Consider the following 21,181-nt stretch of genomic DNA (forward strand, 5'->3'; position numbering starts at 1 on the left):
TGAGCAATACACATTCAAAATACTATGTCTTCCAGTGTTCTTTCCCACCAACTATGCTGTTTAAAGTTCCACAACTATATTATTTTCTTCTTCTTGTTCTTTAGTGATTTCAGCAACAACAACAACAAGAAAAACTGTTCCAGTATTGTTTGAGAAAAGCTATTTTCTTTGGTGACAAAAGTATTTTTAGCTTCTCGCTTAGAAAAGGGGTTGTGAAAGGGACTGAACATCTACATTAGGACTTGTATAAACTGAAATAGAAGAAAAATTCTCTTGATGACTTGCATTTGGGAAAATATACTAAATTTCTCTTTGAAGGTGATCTGCTTCTAAGTTTTCTATCTAGTTCTTTAACTTAATTTCCAAAAAAGTAACCTTTTCCAAATTTACTCTTCAGATGTTGGACTTGCCCAATATATTTCTTAACTGCCCAGATACTGTGATAGCCACTCAGTCACAGACAGTCTCTGCCTCTTCCACATAATAAGTGGTCAGAATAGCAGCTCACTTTTTGCTTTTGGTTTTAAATTACAATTCGAATTTCTCATTACGAGTGTTGTTTGGCGTAGGGTCTATACCTGTAGATGGTTCATCTGCAAAGTAATCTGAGGATTCCCCAGCATACTTAGAGCAAAACTCACCTTTCTCTTAATTCCTGCAGATAGTTTCTTTATAGTTTTCTGAAGATATTCTTTCAAATCAAGTGCATTTGTTATTTGATTTGTGACTTCTTTCATGTCACTTGGATTCATTCATTTCATAGCTCCATAAATTTCAAAATGTTCCTGCAATGTAATATCTGACCTCAGGGGGTTTATCTGAGGACAATATCCCATACCCTTAATGGAATCATCATCTTCAGTTGGGCCTGAAGAATAATCTATAAATACCTGGCCTGAAGTTGGTTCAGTATCACCAACTAGATTATTCACAGTTGTGCTTTTGCTTGCACCATTTGGGCCCAACAGTCCCAAGATCTCTCCTTTTCTCACACAGAAAGAGACATGTTTAGTTGCCACTTTCTTTACTTTTTTTGTAAGAAGAAAATCTTTCTTGTCATCATATACTTTATGCAAATTGCTGACCGTAATGGTTGGTTTCTCTTCACAACACTGGCAACTCATTAGTTCTCTGACCTTTAGTTTTTCAACTTTGACATCTTCATCCTCATTGTTTGGTGGTTCTGGAAACTTCCTGTTTTGGAACTTTGTAGAAAAGGTCCTGAAAGGGATATCCTGATCTGCCTTCATGTATTTTTTTTTATAGTACTCTAAGAGGAAAATCCACAGTACACACTGCAGGTGAGGAGATATAACAGCCATCAATAAGCCCATCAATAAGCTTATCCCATGGATTATAGGTATCCTTATTTTTTTGAATATATTTTTGAATATTCTTTCAAGAAACCTAAGACAAAAATTTTTGAAAATTTGTATGCTGCTGTGATATTGTGATGTATGACATTTGGTCTTTGACCCATACATGTATTTTTTAACCATTTGAGAGTAAATTATAGATACCATGCTCCTGTATGCCTAAATATCTCACTCTATTTTCTCTTAGAGTAAGGGTGTTCCAAAACTATTATCGAATTCACAGTCATATTTAAATTTCAGCATTTGTTCCAGTAATACTCTTTGTAGTTAGATCCCCTCACCCCCTACCCCCAATCCAGGTTCACACATAACATTTAGATTTTTCTTTAATCTGAAAAATTCCTCAACCCTTTTTTTGGAGGGGTTGAGGGTAGATGTTTTATGGTCTTAATTGTGTAGAATACACACGAATTTGTAGAACATTTCTCAATTTGGATTTGTTATCTCACAGTTACTCAATATGATTTTTAATGATTGTGATATTGTGCTTTATAATAAGAAATATATTTAATGTTAGTTCCAGTTTGGGCACAGAGCTCCTAAAGCTGTAATTTTAATACTGAAGAGAGCAGAGCAATAAAGGTTTCTTTTGTTATGTTAATGAGATAACTTGGAACACACCCGAAGAAGGGGGCAGATTGCCAGGAGAACTAACCCTGTGGGGTTGGAACATTTAGTCTACCCCCCACCTCTGGGGAGGGACAGAGGCTGGAGGTTGAATCAATCACCAATGTCCAATGATTTAATCAATCGTGCCTATGCAATGAGGCCTCCATAAAAACCCAGAAGGATGCGATTTCCCCGCATATCTCCTTTGGCTGTTCCTGATTTATATGTGTTATAGTAAAACAAGTAACCTGCTAAGTAAATGTTTCCCTGAGTTCTGTGAGCTGCCCTAGCAATTTAATCATACACAAGGAAGGGAACATCGGAACCTCTGACCAGCCTGTTGGTCAGAAGCATAGGAAATCACTTGATCTTGCCGCTGGCATCTCAGGGTTGGAGGTGGGGAGCGGACTTGTGAGACTGAATTCTCAACTCGTGGGGTCTAATGCTATCCCCAGGTAGGTAGTGTCAGAACTGAGTTGAATTGGAGGGCACCCAGCTGGTGTCAGAGAATTGCTTTTTAGTGTGAGGTGGAAACCCACATACTGGAATTGGGTGCACAATTGTAATGACGCTATGGTGTTGGTTGTACTCTACTTTAACCATTTATAAAGAACTTTAAAATTATTTTTAATGTTTTACTATTAAATTTAGCACTGGGATGATCATCTTACTATCTCGAAGCTTTGCCGATACGCTTAATTATTTCCTTAGAACAAATCCTAGATTTATTCATTTGTTATTTATAGATTATTATAGATTCTAATTCTAGAAATGGATTTGGTGAATTAAAGTGGGCACTCTGATTTAAGGGTTTTTCAAAATTAAATTTACTGGGATGACATTGGTTAATAAAATTACATAGATTTCAAGTGTACAATTCAATAATAACATCATATGTATATTGGATTGTATGTTCACCACACTAAGTCAAATCTTACATCACCATATTTTGACCTCCTTTACTCTTATTTGCTTCATGCCCACCCCCTTCCCCTCTGGTAACCACCAAACTATTGTCTTTGTCTATGAGTGTCTGTCTTGTTCATCTGTTGCTTTCAGTTTTATACCCCACATATAAGTGAATAAGGCTTGATTTTATACTGCCCAGTATCTCTATTGAGAATGTTCAGTAGTATATGAAAATGTTGCATGATAATTTAGGATTCATTTATGAAATCAATAATGTAACATTGTAAGGAACATTTTTAAAACCGTAAAAATAATTACATTCTTCTTTCTGATCAGAAAGAATATTATAAATTTGTTGGAAAATTCTCAGGTACCAAGATATAATCTATAGAGTGATATGAGATGATTTAAACTAGTTAGGAATCACAATAATACGAAAATAGAGGATAGTCTTAAAAGTATTTTTGGGCTTTCCTTAAAAAGATTGTTTTTATGTTAAGATACAGCATTAATACGGTTTTGTTGCCTTTTAAAATGTAATCTGAAAAATGCAAAAGTTACTTAAACCAGAGAATTCTATTTTAATCTATGAAAAAATTGTTATAAAAATTTTCAAACCTATGGAAAAGCTAGAAAGAAAGCTGTAGACATTAACTACTGTATATCTAAACACTTTTTTAGATGTCATCTAAGAGTAAGGACATTGTTCTAAATAAAATTTATTCTACCAATTAAAACTTACTATTTTAATATCATGTATTCTCTAGTATTTTTTCAAATTTTTACCAGATGTCCCTAGAATTTTTAAAAATGTGTCTTTTGTGGAAGAACATTAGTCAAGGTTCATGCATTACATTTGGTTGTTTAGTCTCAAACTTTGTATGTGAATTTTATCTTATTTGTTTAGTGATATATAAGTTTATATTCCTTTCCCTCAAGAGTCTGTCTTGTCAATAGCTGATATATAAAAGGCATTTAAATGATACAGGGAAATGAGTATTGGAGAAGACCCTGAAGTGAATCAATAATTAGATAAAATATGTCGTGCTGTGTTTCAAAATATTGGTCATTGATGTGCTTCAAACCTCAAAATTATATAAATTATTTAATTATTTTATAGATTTATATCAGAATTTCCTGTTATACTTTGAATCTTTCTTGTTACCTTTTTTTAATTTTATTTATTTATTTTTTTAAGGAATTCTTTTAGTTGGACCACCAGGAACAGGAAAGACACTTCTTGCCCGGGCTGTGGCTGGAGAAGCTGATGTTCCTTTTTATTATGCTTCTGGATCAGAATTTGATGAGATGTTCGTTGGTGTGGGAGCCAGCCGTATAAGAAATCTTTTTCGTACGTTTTAATGTATCTTGCATACAATATTAAATTTTCTTAATTTCAAGGGAACAGCGTTTCTTATCCTTTCTTTACTACTTGGTTAACATTGATAGCTGAAATAGCCATTGTGGGATTCTGGTTTCAGGTAACTTAATGTGTGAGCTAAAACAGAACTGTACTTTTCCACCCCCAAGTAGTCAGAAGAGCTAGTGTAAGTGTTAGATGCAGTGGCAGGGGGGTGGGGGTGGGGCTGCTGAAAAAGCTGTTAATTTTTTTGTTTTTGTGTGTGGGTTTTTTTTTTTTTTTTCGTTTTAATCATTTCTATAATATATAATCAAAGAGTAGCTTCAAACCTGATTGTATATAGTTTGTACAGCTAGGAAGAATAAATGCTCAGTTGTTTTTATTATACTTTATTCTTTATGGTATAGTTCTTTTCTTCTACTATTTTTCAGTCAGTAAAAAAAAATCCTTTTGTGTGTTTTTCTCTCTAATGAATGAATGTCTTTGTTAGCTTTTGATAATCATACAGGTTTTTAAATTTATATGATTTTGTTCAAAAAGTGTTGATTTCATTAAACGTATTTGAATCATTTCTGTTTTCCTAGGGGAAGCAAAAGCGAATGCTCCTTGTGTTATATTTATTGATGAATTAGATTCTGTTGGTGGGAAGCGAATTGAATCTCCAATGCATCCATATTCCAGGCAGACTATAAATCAACTTCTTGCTGAAATGGATGGGTAATTGAATCTTCCCCTGTCTTTGGAATATGGTGATATATTTGGTAACATTTGAGAGTGAGGGAAAATGTTATGTTTATAGGCAACAGCGTACTATCATGCAAGAAGTCAAGGCAAGAAGTCAAAGCTTATTCTCAGTATTATATTGTTTGTTTATGAATGGGGTAATTAATGTACCAACTCCTTTTAATTGGTGTTATCTACATCTATTTTCATTTATTGTATTATGACAGGAAAGCATTGATTCCTGCTAAGACTAGCAGTCTTATTTGGAGATGTAAAGGGAGGGTACACCAGTCCCTATGTAATTTGTGACTAGCTTTGAGCGTTGCAGGAAATTAATAGTTTGTATCAGTTTTCATAATATAAAAAGAGGCGGAGTTGTTTCGAAAGAATCAAAAACATTTCTTAAGGTCATATAAAACATTCCGGCACCAAATAGGAAGTCAGGAAGCAAAGAATTTGAATTGGTAAACTTGAAAATAAATAATTTTTAGAAATTAGGTACCCAAGCTTTTTGTGTCAGGTCATCTCTTCCTAAGAACTAATATTGTGCAGATATGTAATCACAAATGATTGATAATTTATTAATAGCAGATTCATCGATGTATGAATGCCTAACATTTGTTACTTTTAAAAAAATAGAGATATCTTATCATTTGGGTCATAAAAAGAGCAGACCCTTTTCTTTGCTGTTAATAAGATCAATGATGAAACAGCTTTGTGTAGAACATTTCTTATGTGTACTGTTTTAATTTTTAACGAAAAGGTACTTTTTTTTTTTTTTAAGTTTTAAACCCAATGAAGGAGTTATCATCATAGGAGCCACAAACTTCCCAGAGGCATTAGATAAGTAAGTATTAAAAGAAAATTTGTGTAGAATACTGATACATACTGGAACATGGATGAACTTTAAAAACATGCTAAGAGAGGGAAGCTCATCAAAACCGTCACATATTATATGATTCCATTTATTTGAAAAGTCCAGAATAAGTAAATCCATAGCAACAGAAAGTAGATTAGTGGTTGCCAGAGACTGAGGAGTATGGGGAGTGACTGCCAGTGGATGTCTTTTTGAGGAGGGATGAAAATATTCTAAAATTAAATTGTGGCGATGGTTGCACAACTCTGAATATATCAAAAACCACTGGATACACTTGAAATTCTGTGGTATATGAATTATATCTCAGTATAGCTGTTGAAAGAACCATCTGACAACTTATCACAAAATTATGGGGGGTGTAGAGTATTAGTTTATCTTTACCTAAAACTCTAGTTTAACATTCTTTATGTACAGCAGTTAAGATGGATGTGTAGCTCTCATCACAAATTGCTGTAGAATTATTTGTTCCTTGACTGAGTGACTTGCATGTTTTTGTTTCTGAGAGCTGTGTACTATCTAGATGTACACAAATATCTATGTGTCTAGATGCACACGAATATCTATGTGAACTTTTGTTCTGTCTTCTGGTTATTGAAACTGTTATTTGAGCCATGTTTTATAAGGAACTATCTGAATATTTATATTTAAACTCCATCTAACCTTTGGTCACCATTGTCTTTCCATCCTTTCTTTAGGATGTGAGTCTTGTTTATTTTGACCTTCAGCATACTCATCTTATTAATTTATATTTTCTTTTTGTATTCTCCCTTTAGTGCCTTAATACGTCCTGGTCGTTTTGACATGCAGGTTACAGTTCCAAGGCCAGATGTAAAAGGTCGGACAGAAATTTTGAAATGGTATCTCAATAAAATAAAGTTTGATCAATGTAAGTCTAATTTCATGACATAAACATTGTAATTTCCATAAAATGCTAATATATCAATTCATCTTGTTCGTGGTCCCTAATTAATAAGTGTCTCAAAAACACCAGTTCTTTTATATGTCCCTTTTCCCTTCCATGTATGTCCTCTTTAAAAAAGTCCATTTCTTAATTTGTCTGTATCCAGGAGATCTTCTAATTTTGAATCCTGATTCTAAAAGTTTTCTTTTGAGCATTCAGATAGACAGTACTTGGAGATGAATATATGTATAAATGTTCTTTAAGATGAATGTAAAATATAAAATTATAGAAAACACACCTTTGTATTATGAGCACAGTATGTCATGATATAATCACTTTAGGGCCAAAAGAGGAGATACACACTGTAAAAGAAAACACGTGGAAATATTGTGGACCCACTTGAGTAATAAAAGCAGCTGTTAAAGCTGTCGTATTTTCAGAGATATCTGAATCAATTTGTAAAACCAAAGGGGATCGAATACTTGATGGCGGAAGGAAGTTTAACTTTGGGTAGTGAACACAAAATGCAATATACATATGACATTATTGAATTATACCCTTGCAACTTATTTGATTTTATTAACCAATGTCACCTTAGTAATTTTAATAAAAAATAAAAAAAATATGTTGCGTATAATGAGAGTTTTTATGCCCAAAGTTTTTCAAGATGAAATTCAGAAAACAAAATGTCTCTATGTATGCATTTTCAATTTGTGGTTGGGCCATTAAACAGTATAGGTCATGATAGGAAGCTTATTCTGGTGCTCTACATTTCTTTGTTTTTCACAAAGTTTTTTAAATTTGAGAACTTTTGCAGTTTGTCCCAATGGCAGTTTTAATGGCATATTTATAAGCAATTTTAGCTTTTTCCTTTTAGAATTTAATTTAGTAAAGTAAGTTTTTTAGTTTAAGATAAATATTTTAAATTACAGTTCATGATAGCTGTTATCTGTTTTTTTTCTGTTGGAATGTGAGTTCTTTGTGAAGAGCTTTCTATTAGCTGTTTTAGAATTTGAATATGTTCTATCTACTTAGCTGTTGATCCGGAAATCATAGCTCGAGGTACTGTTGGCTTTTCTGGAGCAGAGTTGGAGAATCTTGTGAACCAAGCTGCATTAAAGGCAGCTGTTGATGGAAAAGAAATGGTTACCATGAAGGAACTAGAGTTTTCCAAAGATAAAATTCTGATGGGTAGGTTTTCCTTTTTTTTTCTACTTTATACTATTCATTATGTTAGAGAATAAATTTTTCATTTTGAGAGAAAGGTTATCAAAATAAAGGCACAGGAACATGAAAATATATACTTGAACATAGCAACACAGTTTGGCCTTTTATAGAACAAATAAAGCTTACGTAATTATACTTTTGGGGGACTTGGATGCTCATGATTTTGCTCTTATCTGAGATTGATGATAAAAGGATAGTTAATTTTTTTTTAGTATTTAATTTTTATTTTAGATCATGAATTGATTTCAAAACAGATTAGTTATGACATTCCTGTTAAATTGGAACCTTATTTTCTCGAAATAGAATTAAGCATTCTCTTTTGGTATATGAATTAAGATGATAATTGTAACAGTTTTGATTTTCAGCTGATAGGCTGTTGTAAATTACATGTGTTGTAGAGTGAATTCTACTCCTCTTTAAAAACTTTTACTCTGTTTAAACTGTTAATATTAAATCATGTTACTCTAAAAATAACTTTGTGGCAAATGAATTTAGTTTATTTAAATGTACCTGGAGTATTTTATCTACTTAAATGTTTGTTCTTAGGGCCTGAACGTAGAAGCGTGGAAATTGATAACAAAAACAAAACCATCACGGCATATCATGAATCTGGTCATGCTATTATTGCATATTACACTAAAGATGCAATGCCTATCAACAAAGCTACAATCATGCCTCGAGGGCCAACACTGGGACATGTAAGTTATCTCGTAGCTTTTTTTTTAGTAGTGCTCCCCAGAAGCTTATGTAGGAAATTGCTGATGAAAACATTTTAAAAGAAAATTTAAAAAAAAGAAAGAAAAAAGAAAATTCAGCCACATCCTAAGTTTGTGGATACTTTTTAACTTCCTGAACTGTCTTGAAATCATAAATACTTGTGAAATTTATCTGATAATAAAGAATATTAATGTTTTTGATATTAATATTTACATTATGAAATTTAATTTTAGAATGACAGCAAAGAATAATTCTTAAATATCTAATTGTTCTATTCCCCCCAGAAAGAAATTATGTACTTGTTAAGTAGTTTTCCTAAGATTTTTCTCATCAACTACAAGTTTATCATATCTTTTAAAATATACACACTTTAAACATTTTTGTAAAACAGAAGATAAAACAGTCCTATTACAGGATTATCTACCTATTATTTAGAAAATGAACTTTTATTTTATACAGAATGTTCCTTATTTTATAAATTGCTGTCTTTTGAGCTTTCAGCATCATTGTATTCATAAGATAAGAGAGCCAAATGATAATTCTGGTTATTAACATAAGTGTTTCAAACTGTTTTGAATTGTTTCTTTGTTTTTCATTTGTCTAGGTGTCCCTGTTGCCTGAGAATGACAGATGGAATGAAACCAGAGCTCAGCTGCTTGCACAGATGGATGTTAGTATGGGAGGAAGAGTGGCAGAGGAGCTTATATTTGGAACTGACCATATTACAACAGGTTGGCTGTAAAGAATGGCTTTAGATCACATTGTGTTTGCTGGTTTAAAGATATTTTTATAACTGGAGTTCTATATATATTTTAAATTCATAGGTGCTTCCAGTGATTTTGATAATGCAACTAAAATAGCAAAGCGGATGGTTACCAAATTTGGAATGAGTGAAAAGGTATTGGCTACTTTTAATCCTTCCTCATATTCAAATGATATATGCCAAGTGTCTCTGTGAGAGAGGGTTCACATAAATTGATAACATTTACTTTTCCACTGTCTCATTACAAATGGATTTGTCCCAGCTTATTCTAAACTAAATCTTATTTTCTGAGTAATCACATGTAGCATTCTTTTTCTATTCTAGCTGGTCAAACAGTAGTAGTTACTATTTCATGAGTTAACCAAGTGATAAGACAAACTCTTTAGCCTTTTCTATTGATATGACATAAAAGACCTACTTGCTGAATTTGCCATGCATTACCCTTTTCATATATTTCACTTTCCTACATTATCACTGTGGTTCCATGAAGCAATTCTAGTGCTCTGAATTGGGGATTTCTGGACTTGGAATAGCTGCCCAGATTTTCTAAGAAAGTACTCAGAACCATATGTATGATTTAAAATTTTCTTTCTTGCTCATACTTAATTTTAGTTTTATACCTTTGGAAGAATAATGGAGTTTCTTTGTCCTTAGGGCATTTTTATATTGAATTTCTTCCTTGCCCCTTGTGAAATTTGTTTTTATATGTATAGGACAGTACTTTTTCTGTTACATTTATTAGTGTTTTGGGTTTTTCTATTCAATTTCTTCCCATTCATTTTAGCTTGGAGTTATGACCTACAATGATACAGGGAAACTGAGTCCAGAAACGCAATCTGCTATTGAACAAGAAATCAGAATCCTTCTAAGGGTAATGATCATATTTTTCTATGCTTACTTATTTAGTCATAAATAGTAGGGTGCTTACCCAATGATAACCGAAGGCTTTCATTCTTTAGAAATGTCACTATATGTAATAAAGATAATAGATGCACCATTGCAACCATGATTTAAATAAGATGGTAGAGAACCTCTGGTCATAGACTGGATCTTTATTTTATTCTAGCCATAGGCTAAAAACAGTTTATATCAGTGAGTAGGTCTACTGTAGCTGCAAAGCCATAAGAGGTATTAGAATGGGGGATATTATTGATCCTAATCGTTTTCCCACTGTGACATATATTTGTTCAACATATGTTATTATTTACTTGTGCTGAGAATACAGAGAAAGCAAAACAAAGGTCATTTCCCTGCAGTGTCCAGTACAGGTTAGGGTGAAGGATGTCTAAGAGTAGGTTCAGTGATCTCAGTAGGTTGTGTGATAATCTAGTATGATGGAATGATGGGTACTTGGAGTAGGGTGGTAAAAGTGGAAATTGAGAAACATGGATAGGTTGGACAGATTCTGATGTAGTGGAATCAAAATGCCTTTGTTTTGATGTTTTGGGTATGTGATCTGCTAATTAAATCAAAAAACAATTTTTTAGATTTCTACCTTGTGCAACTATCTAGTTGTGCCATTTACTGAATAAATACTGATGATGACCTAAGGCTGGGAAGAGTGTAGATCATGAGTTCAGTTTTATACATGTTGAATTGAGGTGTTTTAATGAAGTTTGGAAGTTGAGAGAGATACATAAGTCAGGAGCTTAAAGCAGAGATAGGATATGTGTTCCCTTTGGGCATGCATGAAGGCAGATCTTGGAATGGAGAAGCCTGACCTGAATGTCAGAAGTCTTTAGTGAATGATGACTGTGATTAGGGTAGATGACACAGTGAAGGGTACTGGGTAGGGCTATAGTAAAATAACATGAACATCAAAGGAATAGTGCTTGATAGAAGAAGATAGTATAGTAATGGTCTGGAAGTGTTGGTGGGAACAAAGAGCTCACCTCTTTATCCTGAAGTGTGTGAGATAAAAGTGAATAAATAACTGCCACTTGGGGCTTAGAGAAAGTAGTCTCTCCAAGTTTTGATTAACTCAAAGGAGGTAGGGAAAATGCTTTAGAGTAGTTAAGGATATGGGAAGTTTATATAATAGAAAGGGTTAGTTAGAAGGTGTTTCAGAAGAATCTGCCTTCCCAGAATCTTAATTCTCTTTCCATTACTATTTATGTTATTCTGAATAAATTATACTGTAATACTGTAATACTGTACTGTAATACTGTAATACTCTAGAGCATGAATTGGATTCTTTCCTTCTCAAATGATAGATTGGAAAGGCGTTAGGTGCTCTTCCCACTAGATGGCAAGCTTACACTGTTATTAAGGGGACATGATTCCTAGTGAATGGCATTTTGGGTTCAGATGTATGTGAAACTTAAATGCATAAAATCCTAATGATAATCTTAACATGTTATGATGTAAGAGTTTCATCCTAAGAAAGTTTTCAAAGTTATTACTAATTTATCCTTGATTTTTAGTTATAATTTTCTATGATTTATTTATAATATTTTATATATATCCTTTAATTAGATTGTTTTACATAAGGATTTTTGTTCAGAATGTATAGTGATGTCTATATTTAATAATTGTTATTATGTTTTTATGATCTGTGCTTCTTGGTGTTGGTAAACTCATTTTTATATTTTCCACCCAGTTTTATAAGGGCAAAAATATGATTACTCAAATATTGGTAAAATCACTGTATAGACAAATGTGACACTGCCAAAAAGAACTGTTAGTAATGCCGTTATTCGTGAACTGATAAACTTAATCCTAAATCACCTTTGGAAAGACAATTGAAGGACTTAAAGTGGCAAATATAAGGTGGATTGCAAAAAAAAAAAAAGTGTGTGGAAATCAAGGATCAGCTGTAATAATTCTGTTACAGTTGTCACAAATTGACAAGTGAGTATATTACCAAGTAATGTTAACTAGACAAAAAAGGGGTTGGTTTGCATACATCTATGCCAAAAAGAGATACATGCAGATTTTGTAGCAAAGAAAGTAAGGTTTATTTAGAGAGTTGCAAGTCCTAGAGACAGGCAGGCTATCGCTCAAAGGCCTGGCTCCCCGGTGTCTCAAGAGTATAGATTATATAGGGAAAAATCAGTAGTCATGGAAACTAAGGGAGTTAGGATCATGGGTGCAACTGATTGGATGATTGGAGGGGGATGAAGTAATTGATCATTGCATTGGGTTCTGGAATCAGCCACTGCGCCATCCTGTTAGGTCCCTTCAGGTCTTGTGGCCATTGGGGTTGTTGTGCCTCGACTGGCCTGGGACTGAAACACATCTAAAGCCAAAATGTTATCCTTAAAGTCTACTCGAAACCTACTGTCCTCATGATAACTGACCTGAGGCTTGGTTAATCTTACATCTTAAGGCCTAATGATTAAAGGAGCAGGCATACAGAGGATAAGGACGGGAAAAGAAAGCAAGTGAGTCACATTGCTATTATCTGGGCAAAACCATCTTGAGTCAGAGGAAAAAATACTGTGTTAAAGAAATGAAGTTTGTGTGTGGTTACAGTAAAAGAATGGAAAGGTAGATCTTTTCTGGCCATTCTAGATTGAATAAATTGGTGAAATCAAGAGGGAAAAGGAGCAAATGTCCTTTGTAATACATATACTAGATAGAGAAATAGATTTCTATGTTCACAAGCCTTATGTAAAAAGCAGATAAATACAAAGTATACTTTAATTTTTTAAAGTAGTTTTTTATCATTGTTCTACGTGGTAGATTTGGTTTTTTTTTAGGCAAGGCATCCTTTAGTTGACCTTACAGATTGCAAGGACCTTGTCAGCTTATAGTCCCTTATAGGGTTTTTTTTATTTTTTACGCCTGCAGCACCTGGTCTTTCTAGGTGGTCTCCCATCCAAGTACTAACCAGGCCTGACCCTGCTTAGCTTCCGAGATCAGACGAGATTGGGCTTGTTCAGGATGGCATAGCCATAGATGTATATGACAGATTTTGAGGTTGAACATAGAACATTTGAAAGTACAAAAGAGTTATCTCTGGGAACCAAGCATTTAAATGCTTTTATATTTTAGTCATTTGCTGCCGGTGCTGGCAGCTCTCAGGATACAGAGCTGCAGCCCCAGTGGAGGTACCCTGACCTCTGGGGAACTGGATAGCCGCTGAACAGCCAGGCCTTGAACCCCGTTCTCTGGCTCTAGAATCCTGCAAATAAGGAAACTGAGGCACAGACAGTTTAAATGACTTGCCCAAGGTCACATGGCTCTTTTTCTTAAAAGGCTAAGAAAATCATAAGGTACATGTCAATGAGTCAGCAAGATTTTATCCAGATAATACTACAGCTATATAAGACGTTTTGGATACTAAAGAACTTACTAAAAAGTGTGGAAGAATGTCAGAATAAATTATCCCTTGTTGGAACTGAGACTCTCGTTGATTCAGATGCTCAGCTATTATTATTACTTATGCAAGTAAAATGTTTAATTGCTGAACTCAGTCAATAGTAGGAAAGAAACTCCTGAAATGGTTCCACTGAATGAAGAAGAGCTGGAACAATTAGGAAAAGAAGAGTTCCAAAAATTGAGACATGATCTTGAATTGGTACTGCTATTCAATCAAAGAATGAAGGAAAAGTTCAAGGAAGACTTTGAAAGGAAGCAGCAGTGGTTGGATGAGCAGCAACATATTGGAATCTCTTTCTGTACTACAGGATGAATTGAAACATCAGGTTGTGACTTTTTGAATCAAGACTCTTAAATGAGCTGTCCACTAAAGTTCATGATACAAAAGAAAATAAAGAGAAACTGTCAATTACCTTGAGCGAGTTTCTAGAAGACCGCTTTTCTCTCTGCCTCATAGAAATGTTGAAAAGAGAAAAGTATTCAAGAATCAACTGCACAGCTGATAACTCTACATGAAATGTTAGAGATTATTTTAAATTGATTATTTGTTGTTCCACATGATCTGCATGTCAAAATTAGTGATACTTTTTGGCCACTATATAGTGACCCACTCCTGCTTAAAGGGATTTCCTTGAGACATCCAGAAGATCCAAACTGAATAAAATTAGAAGAATTCCATCAGGAAAAGGATGGTCTGTTTTTCACATAGTGCTTAAAGAATCTTGCTTGTCATTCAAGGATAATGGGAACACTGAGTATTACTTTTATAAAGAACATCATTTGCAAGCCAAAACACACAGTTCATCTCCCTTTTATCCTTAAAATGACACATGCTGTCTTACACCAAATGATCCTTTCACACCGTGCTGGGAGGTAGGCTCACAGCCGTCTTTGTCCCCTGCAGTGCTCCCACGGGAATGATCATGGATAAAAATGAGCTGGTACAGAAAGACAGACTCACAGAACAGATTGTGCTGATATGGCCACAGCTATGAAAACAGTCACGGAAAGGGGCACAAACTCTTCAAAAAAGAGAGAAATCTCTCTTTTGCCTATAAGAACATGGTAGGTGCCACTGTTCTTGGCGTGTCATCTCCAGCATTGAACCGAAAACAGGAATGCACAGCAGCAGCAGCAGGTAGGCGGAGTCCTGCTAGAAGATAGGGGCAGAACCACAGGACACCTGTAATGACGTTGTAGAACTGTTGGACAAATATCTATTCCCAGTGCTACACAACCAGAAAGTAAGGTGTTCTACTTGAAAATGAAAGAATATTTTAGGTATCTTTCTGAGAGTGGCATTTGGAGACAGACAAACCACTGTTGACCTCCCAGCAGGCTTACCAGGAAGCATTTGAAAGTAGTAAGAAAGAAATGCAGCCTACATACCCAGTTCAGCTTGGCCTGGCACTGAATTTCTGTCTTTTACTATGAGATTCTGAACTCTCCTGAAAAGGCTTGTAGCCTGGCAAAAACGGCATTTGATGAAGTAGTTGCTGAATTGAACACACTGAATGAAGAGTCGTACAAGACAGTTCCTGATCATGCAGTTGCTCAGGGACAGTCTCACTCTGTGGACGTCGGAAATACAGGGGGATGAAGAGATGCTAGGGAGGGAGAGAACTAATGTCTGTCGTGCTTTGTGATCTGTTCAGTGTCACTTAGTACCTTCTACATGTCATTTTGCGAGATTAAAAAATCATATATCTACTGTTTATTTTCCACAGCCTTAGCCTAGTGAAAGTGGTCCATGGGATATACAGCTTGCACTTGTATTTCAGACTCAGATTGGTCACATAAATGTCATGGCATTCAGAAGGATTGATTTTGATTAATTGATTTTTCAAAAACTGAACATTGTGATTATGAGGGTTTATAACTAAGCAGAACTCTTACTGGTAGAAAAAAATAGACCTGAATTATGTATAACTTTTTGGAAAGTTTAATCTGTTATCAAAACAGTCACTGAAATACAGCTCCATTGTAGAGTTGTACAGAAAGTTATAGATTATATGGCAATGCTGGGACTTGGAGTGAGACACCTGTCATTCGCGTTCGAATTTGATGGTAATTCATAGTAAATCTGCCTGTTGTTCAGGGCTTATAGACACTTGACCAGTTTGGGCTGCTGTCCATCAGAAGTTATGACCACAGATGTCCACAGTGTCTTCCTTTGAGGAAACTTGAATCCTGAAATTGAAATTCTGTATGGCAGATAACTGGGTTATGACACCATGAAAAGGTCCAGTGCACATATTACACGTGACTGAAACCCCTTTCCACGGTGATACGTTACTGATTTGCGTCTTGTGCTTCAGTAGCGAAAACTGTTTTCCTTGTAACCGTGAACAAACGAAAAGAAAAGCCGTTTATTTTAGGAATGGCCTTATCTGTGTCCTGGGTATTCTCCTTTGAGAATATTGTTCTTCAGAGATTGCCTTTCATGGTGAGGAGTACTCAGGCTTTGGGTTCGGCCCAGCTCGGGGCTTTTAAATTTCTTCTCATTGTCCTTCTTGACTGTGGACTTTGGTTTCTCTTCTCTCTTTAAATTTCTGTCCTTCTACTTCTTTACATCTTTTTTTTCTTTTTGAATTCTATCATTGTCTTTTGTCTACAGTTTAATACTGTATGGGCAGGGATAGGGGTCCTGGGGAATGAAGTTGGTGATCACTTTGGTGAGCAAGCCTTGTTTCAGAGTCGAGAAGAGCTTCCAGCACCATAGCTCTGCCTTCCAGTTCTCAGTATGGTTGTTACTCTTCAGTCAGACCAAGATCTGAATCAAAAAAATATTTTTAAATATCCATGACTTCTCCCTGATAATGCTTGTTAGTACCTGTCACCAGATTTCCCAGCTGTACTCACCCAGCCAAGTTCACAGACGTGTTTAAACAAGACCCTATGATGCAGGGAAATTGCATGAACACTGCAATGGGGAGAATCAGGAATACCCGGGCCTTCCAGTCTCACATTCCAGGTAGCTTATAGTATCTATCTGTCCATCTGCTGAAATGAGAAAAGAAACATTCATGCACTGATGAAAACAAGTCAAAAAAAAAAAAAAATCCGTTTCTAGCTGAAGAAAAACACGCAGTTAAATACTTGGCACTTTAAAAGGCAGTAGTGAATGTGGAACGAGCCTGTCTGTCTGGTAACTCCTCCTTGCTTTGTTTTTCGTTGCCAGTATTCTGCGTCACGTTTGCCTCTGTGATGGTTATGTTGTTAATCAAGCACATCTGTGGTTGTGAAAATAATAAAGCAAAAAAGAAAAATTCCCGGTATCGATGTAAACTAGATGTATACATACGTCTAGTTTCTACTTTATATGGAATAATTAGAGAAAGTGTAAAAAATTCAAAAGTGTAAAAATTCAAAAGTGTAAAAATTCAAAAGTGAAGTAAAAAATGTTATCACTTTAAAAAAATAATTAAAAAAATAAAAACGGTCCCTTCACATTCAAATCAGCGCTTTGGTGTTTTAAACTGAATGGACAAGATTGCAAGTAAAAATACTCTAGACTTAATCATTATAAAACATTTACTATATCTTACTTTTGCAATATTCTTTAGAAAATTCTTTGTTAATTTCTGATATTGCTAATATAATATTTTTCTTTTAAAATTTATGACAGTTTCTCTTATGCATTGAATTCTATTTGGTGTTTACTTCATTTAAATTTCAAAATTTTAATGAAAAGACCATTTAATTTGCAGGTGGTTTTAAAATTGACAGTATCTGATGTAGAATGAAATAATTTAAAATTAGTAAATCTATTCCATGTATACTGCCTTATTTCTAGATTTTTAAAAATTGAAATATAAAGAATGAATAAAAGTAGAAAACTTTTAATGTCTATCATATAATAAGTGATATATGTTAAACCCTTTTGATTCTGTTAATTGTTAATCTTTGTGACTTCTGTAAATAAAATTCACTTATCTAAAAAAATGCTTTCATATTTTATAAATAGAAATGAATAGATTTTGCATATTTTAGAGTACATAAAGTTTTTTTCTTTTTTCATTGATAATTTTTGCTTCTCCTAAGGTTTCTGCCTCTTATATATCTGCTTTTCTATTTCAGGACTCATATGAACGAGCAAAACATATCTTGAAGACTCATGCAAAAGAGCATAAGAATCTAGCAGAAGCTTTATTGACCTATGAGACTTTGGATGCCAAAGAGATTCAAATTGTCCTTGAGGGGAAGAAATTAGAATTGAGATGATATCTCTTTAAATGGATGCACTGCTGGTTTTTCTGCGAGAATATAAGTAGCACTGCAGTAGTCTCCTTTTGCAACGCCTTTCACCCTTTCATGACTTAGTATCACTCAAGGGTGTGAAACACTTTGTCAACCTTTTGTCACATTTATCGAATTTGGGTTATTCTCATGATGACACCTCTTGCAAATCAGCAACTCATAACAAATATGTTAAAGAAAATAAAGAACTATCAGCACTGAAAACAGCTTGTTTGAGAAATGTCAATCAGTTATTAAGTTGAAAATAAGATTTTACGGTTGGTTACGCTACTAGATGTGGATAAAATCGTGCCTTTAGCTCTTTGAAGTATTTTTGTGTAGTAAAGTAAAATTGTTGACAGATTGTCTTTATTTCTAGGTAGTACCATTTATCTTTGATAAGGAAATGATGCTATTTGGCTGTTGGTAAACCATATTTCTACATACATCAGTGAAAACTTCATTAAGATGTACTTAATTATGCTCTAGATTGTTTATATATAAAATGTTTTTTAAAAAATCTTAAGAGTAGAGAATTGTAAACGTACAATCAGAATTTAAATGGTTATAAACTTTAAAAAATGCAGCTTGCATTTTCATGGTCTTTTTTTCTGTTTTAACATTACTATCACTCTGGCTAATGAAATTTATTTCAGCAGCAGTATTTTGTTAAATAAACAACACTTCAAATTCTGAATAACTATATAATTATGCTTCATCTTAAAAGCAAAATGAAACCAAAAACTTAGTCCCCTTCAAAGTGAACTTTTGAATTACCCTGTGCTAAAAATGGAAAATCACATTTGCTTTTCCTTCAGATTTTATGAATACAAATGTGTTTGTTACAGGATTTACAGATGAATTTATTTAACTCAGAAAAGTAATTAGTACATTGTATTGGTTTTTACAACCAAATTATATTCTTGAAGTGATTTTATTAAAATTACCTATAGTTTTTTAATAACTTTTAAGCTGTATATGGTCTTCATTGAAGAAGTTGATAGAAGGAGCTTGCTACATGATGTTCTTGCCCTTTTCTTTATAAATTTAAATTTTGATGTAGTTTCAAACTTAAGAATGTTAACAGTAATAGAAGCAACTCCCATATATACTCTTGACTCCGATTCACCAATTGTTTTTATTTGCCCCTTTCTTTTTATTGCCATTTCCTTTTCCTTTCTCCTTCCCTTCCTCTTCCTCTGTGTGCATATTTGATGTGTGTGTACATGTTTTTGCATGAATTCATGTTTCATTTCTCTGGGATAGACTTCTAGGAATGAAATTGCTGAGTCATGTGGTAAGTTTCTCTTTACCTTTTTAAGAACCTGAGGAACTGTTTTCAAAGTAATTATATAATATGTTCCAACCTCCAGTGTTCGAAGGTTCTGTGCTTTCACATCTTCTAAAAAGAAGTACTACTTAAAGAGTCTTTTTGATAAGACCATTCTGATGGATATTAAGTAGTATGTCATTGTGGATTTAATTTACATTTCATGAGCACGAGTGATGTTGAGCATCCTCTCCTATTTGCCATTTGTATTTCTTTGAAGAAATATTTATTCAAGCATTTTAAATCTTCCCTTTCTGGGTTGTCTTATAGGTTATAAGAAATCATATATTCTGAATATAAATCCTTTATCAGCTGCATCTTGCTTTATTTTTTATCCAGTCCGGCAATCTTTATTATTTGAGTTGGGTGTTAAGTTCATTCATATTTAATATCGATAAAGTTGTTTTGAACATCTTCCATTTTGCTGTTTTGTTTTTCTAATATATAAAGAGATCCCTCTGCTCCTCTTTTTTTGAGTTACATCTTAGTTGTTGCCCTAGAGATGACAGTATGCATCTTAACTGATCATAGTCTCCATCAGAATAAGACAAATTTAATTCTGGTCAAATAGAGGAACTTTGCTCCCCTGTGTATCTTTCTTTTCTCTCTGCTATTGTCATTTGTTATATCTATACATGTTACAACTCAGCAATACAGTGACAAAACTATTTTGTATAATCTTATGTCTTTAGTATTTGTGTCGGAATGTCTTTATTTTGTCTTTGTGTTTTAAGAATAGTTTTGGTGAGTATGGAATACCTGGTTGACAGTTCTTTCTTTAATCACTTTGAATATGTTATCCCACAACCCCTGACTTCCATTATTTTTGGTGAGAAATCAGCTGTTGCTCAAAATTTTGGTCTCCTTTGGCGATAGGTTGTTATCTCTTCCTGTTTTCAAGATTGATTTATTTATTTTTTAGTTTTGTCTTTTAACAATTTGGCTATGATGTCTTTATAGGTGTGGATCACCTTGCGTTTTTCCTGCTTGGGAGTTATTGAGCTTCTTGGATCTGTAGATTAATGCTTTTCACCAAATTTGTGAAGATTTTGGCAGTTATTTCTTCAAATACACTTATCTGTGCTTTTCTCTTTTTCTGGGATTGCCTTTACACATGTTGACACACTTGATGTTGATCTGGTTGCTAGGGGTTTGCTACTTCATTTTTTCTCTCCATCTCTTCAGATTGAATAATTTCTGTTGATTCTTAAGGTCATTGATTTTTTTCTTCTGCCATCTCAAATTAACTAAATTTTTCAGTTTCAGATCATTGTGTTTTTCAGCTCCAAATTTTTATGTGGTTCTTTCATATACTTTATCTCTTTGTTGAGATTCTTCATGCATTGGATCATTTCCATCATAGTTTTAATTCTTTAAACATGACTTCCATTGTTTAACTTCTTTTTAAGTCCATGATAAATCCAACATCTGGAGATACACAGTTGCTTTTTAATAATGCTTTTCCTCCTCAGTAAGGGTCACACTTTCTTGTTTCTTTGGTTTGTAACTTTGTTGAATTTTAGCTAATCTATCAATTATAGAGTCTGATTTTCTCCCCAAATAGTTGTTCTTGTTTTGTTTAATAACTTGCCTTTAGTGTATTTGTGAAGTCTGTCTCTACTAGGGTATGCAGCCACTGATACGTCTGTTCATTTTTTAAAATTTTAAATCTTGCTTCCTAAAGGCTGCTGCTGTTTCTGCACAGCTTAGCATTTAGCCAGAGATTGGGCAGGGGTTGTGTTCAGACCCCATCAGTCAGGCCCTCTACTCTGCTGATGGATTTGTGTGTGGGCTGACAAGTACATTCAATGTTCAGGTCATTTTTAA

General features: G+C 34.0%; 1 protein-coding gene and 3 pseudogenes across 1 annotated transcript in view; 3 read left to right on the plus strand and 1 right to left on the minus strand.

Moving 5' to 3' along the window:
- Window positions 1-18,610, plus strand: part of YME1L1 (YME1 like 1 ATPase) — a 44,602-nt gene extending 25,992 nt beyond the window's left edge. Inside the window, exons 10-19 of the mRNA XM_006907033.3 lie at window positions 4,093-4,245; window positions 4,839-4,971; window positions 5,762-5,824; window positions 6,628-6,740; window positions 7,791-7,946; window positions 8,529-8,680; window positions 9,304-9,430; window positions 9,524-9,597; window positions 10,247-10,333; window positions 17,866-18,610. Coding sequence (XP_006907095.1) covers window positions 4,093-4,245; window positions 4,839-4,971; window positions 5,762-5,824; window positions 6,628-6,740; window positions 7,791-7,946; window positions 8,529-8,680; window positions 9,304-9,430; window positions 9,524-9,597; window positions 10,247-10,333; window positions 17,866-18,009 — 1,202 coding nt within the window. The 3' untranslated portion in view covers window positions 18,010-18,610. The remainder of the gene's footprint in view (window positions 1-4,092; window positions 4,246-4,838; window positions 4,972-5,761; window positions 5,825-6,627; window positions 6,741-7,790; window positions 7,947-8,528; window positions 8,681-9,303; window positions 9,431-9,523; window positions 9,598-10,246; window positions 10,334-17,865) is intronic.
- LOC112475689 lies at window positions 13,246-13,364 on the minus strand (annotated as a pseudogene).
- On the plus strand, window positions 13,258-16,869 carry LOC112475637 (annotated as a pseudogene).
- Window positions 14,703-16,918, plus strand: LOC107195326 (annotated as a pseudogene).
- Window positions 18,611-21,181: the final 2,571 nt, after the last annotated feature.

The sequence above is a fragment of the Pteropus alecto genome, unplaced genomic scaffold (genome assembly GCF_000325575.1).
Source record: "Pteropus alecto unplaced genomic scaffold, ASM32557v1 scaffold11, whole genome shotgun sequence".
In the NCBI taxonomy this organism is placed as follows: Eukaryota; Metazoa; Chordata; class Mammalia; order Chiroptera; family Pteropodidae; genus Pteropus; species Pteropus alecto.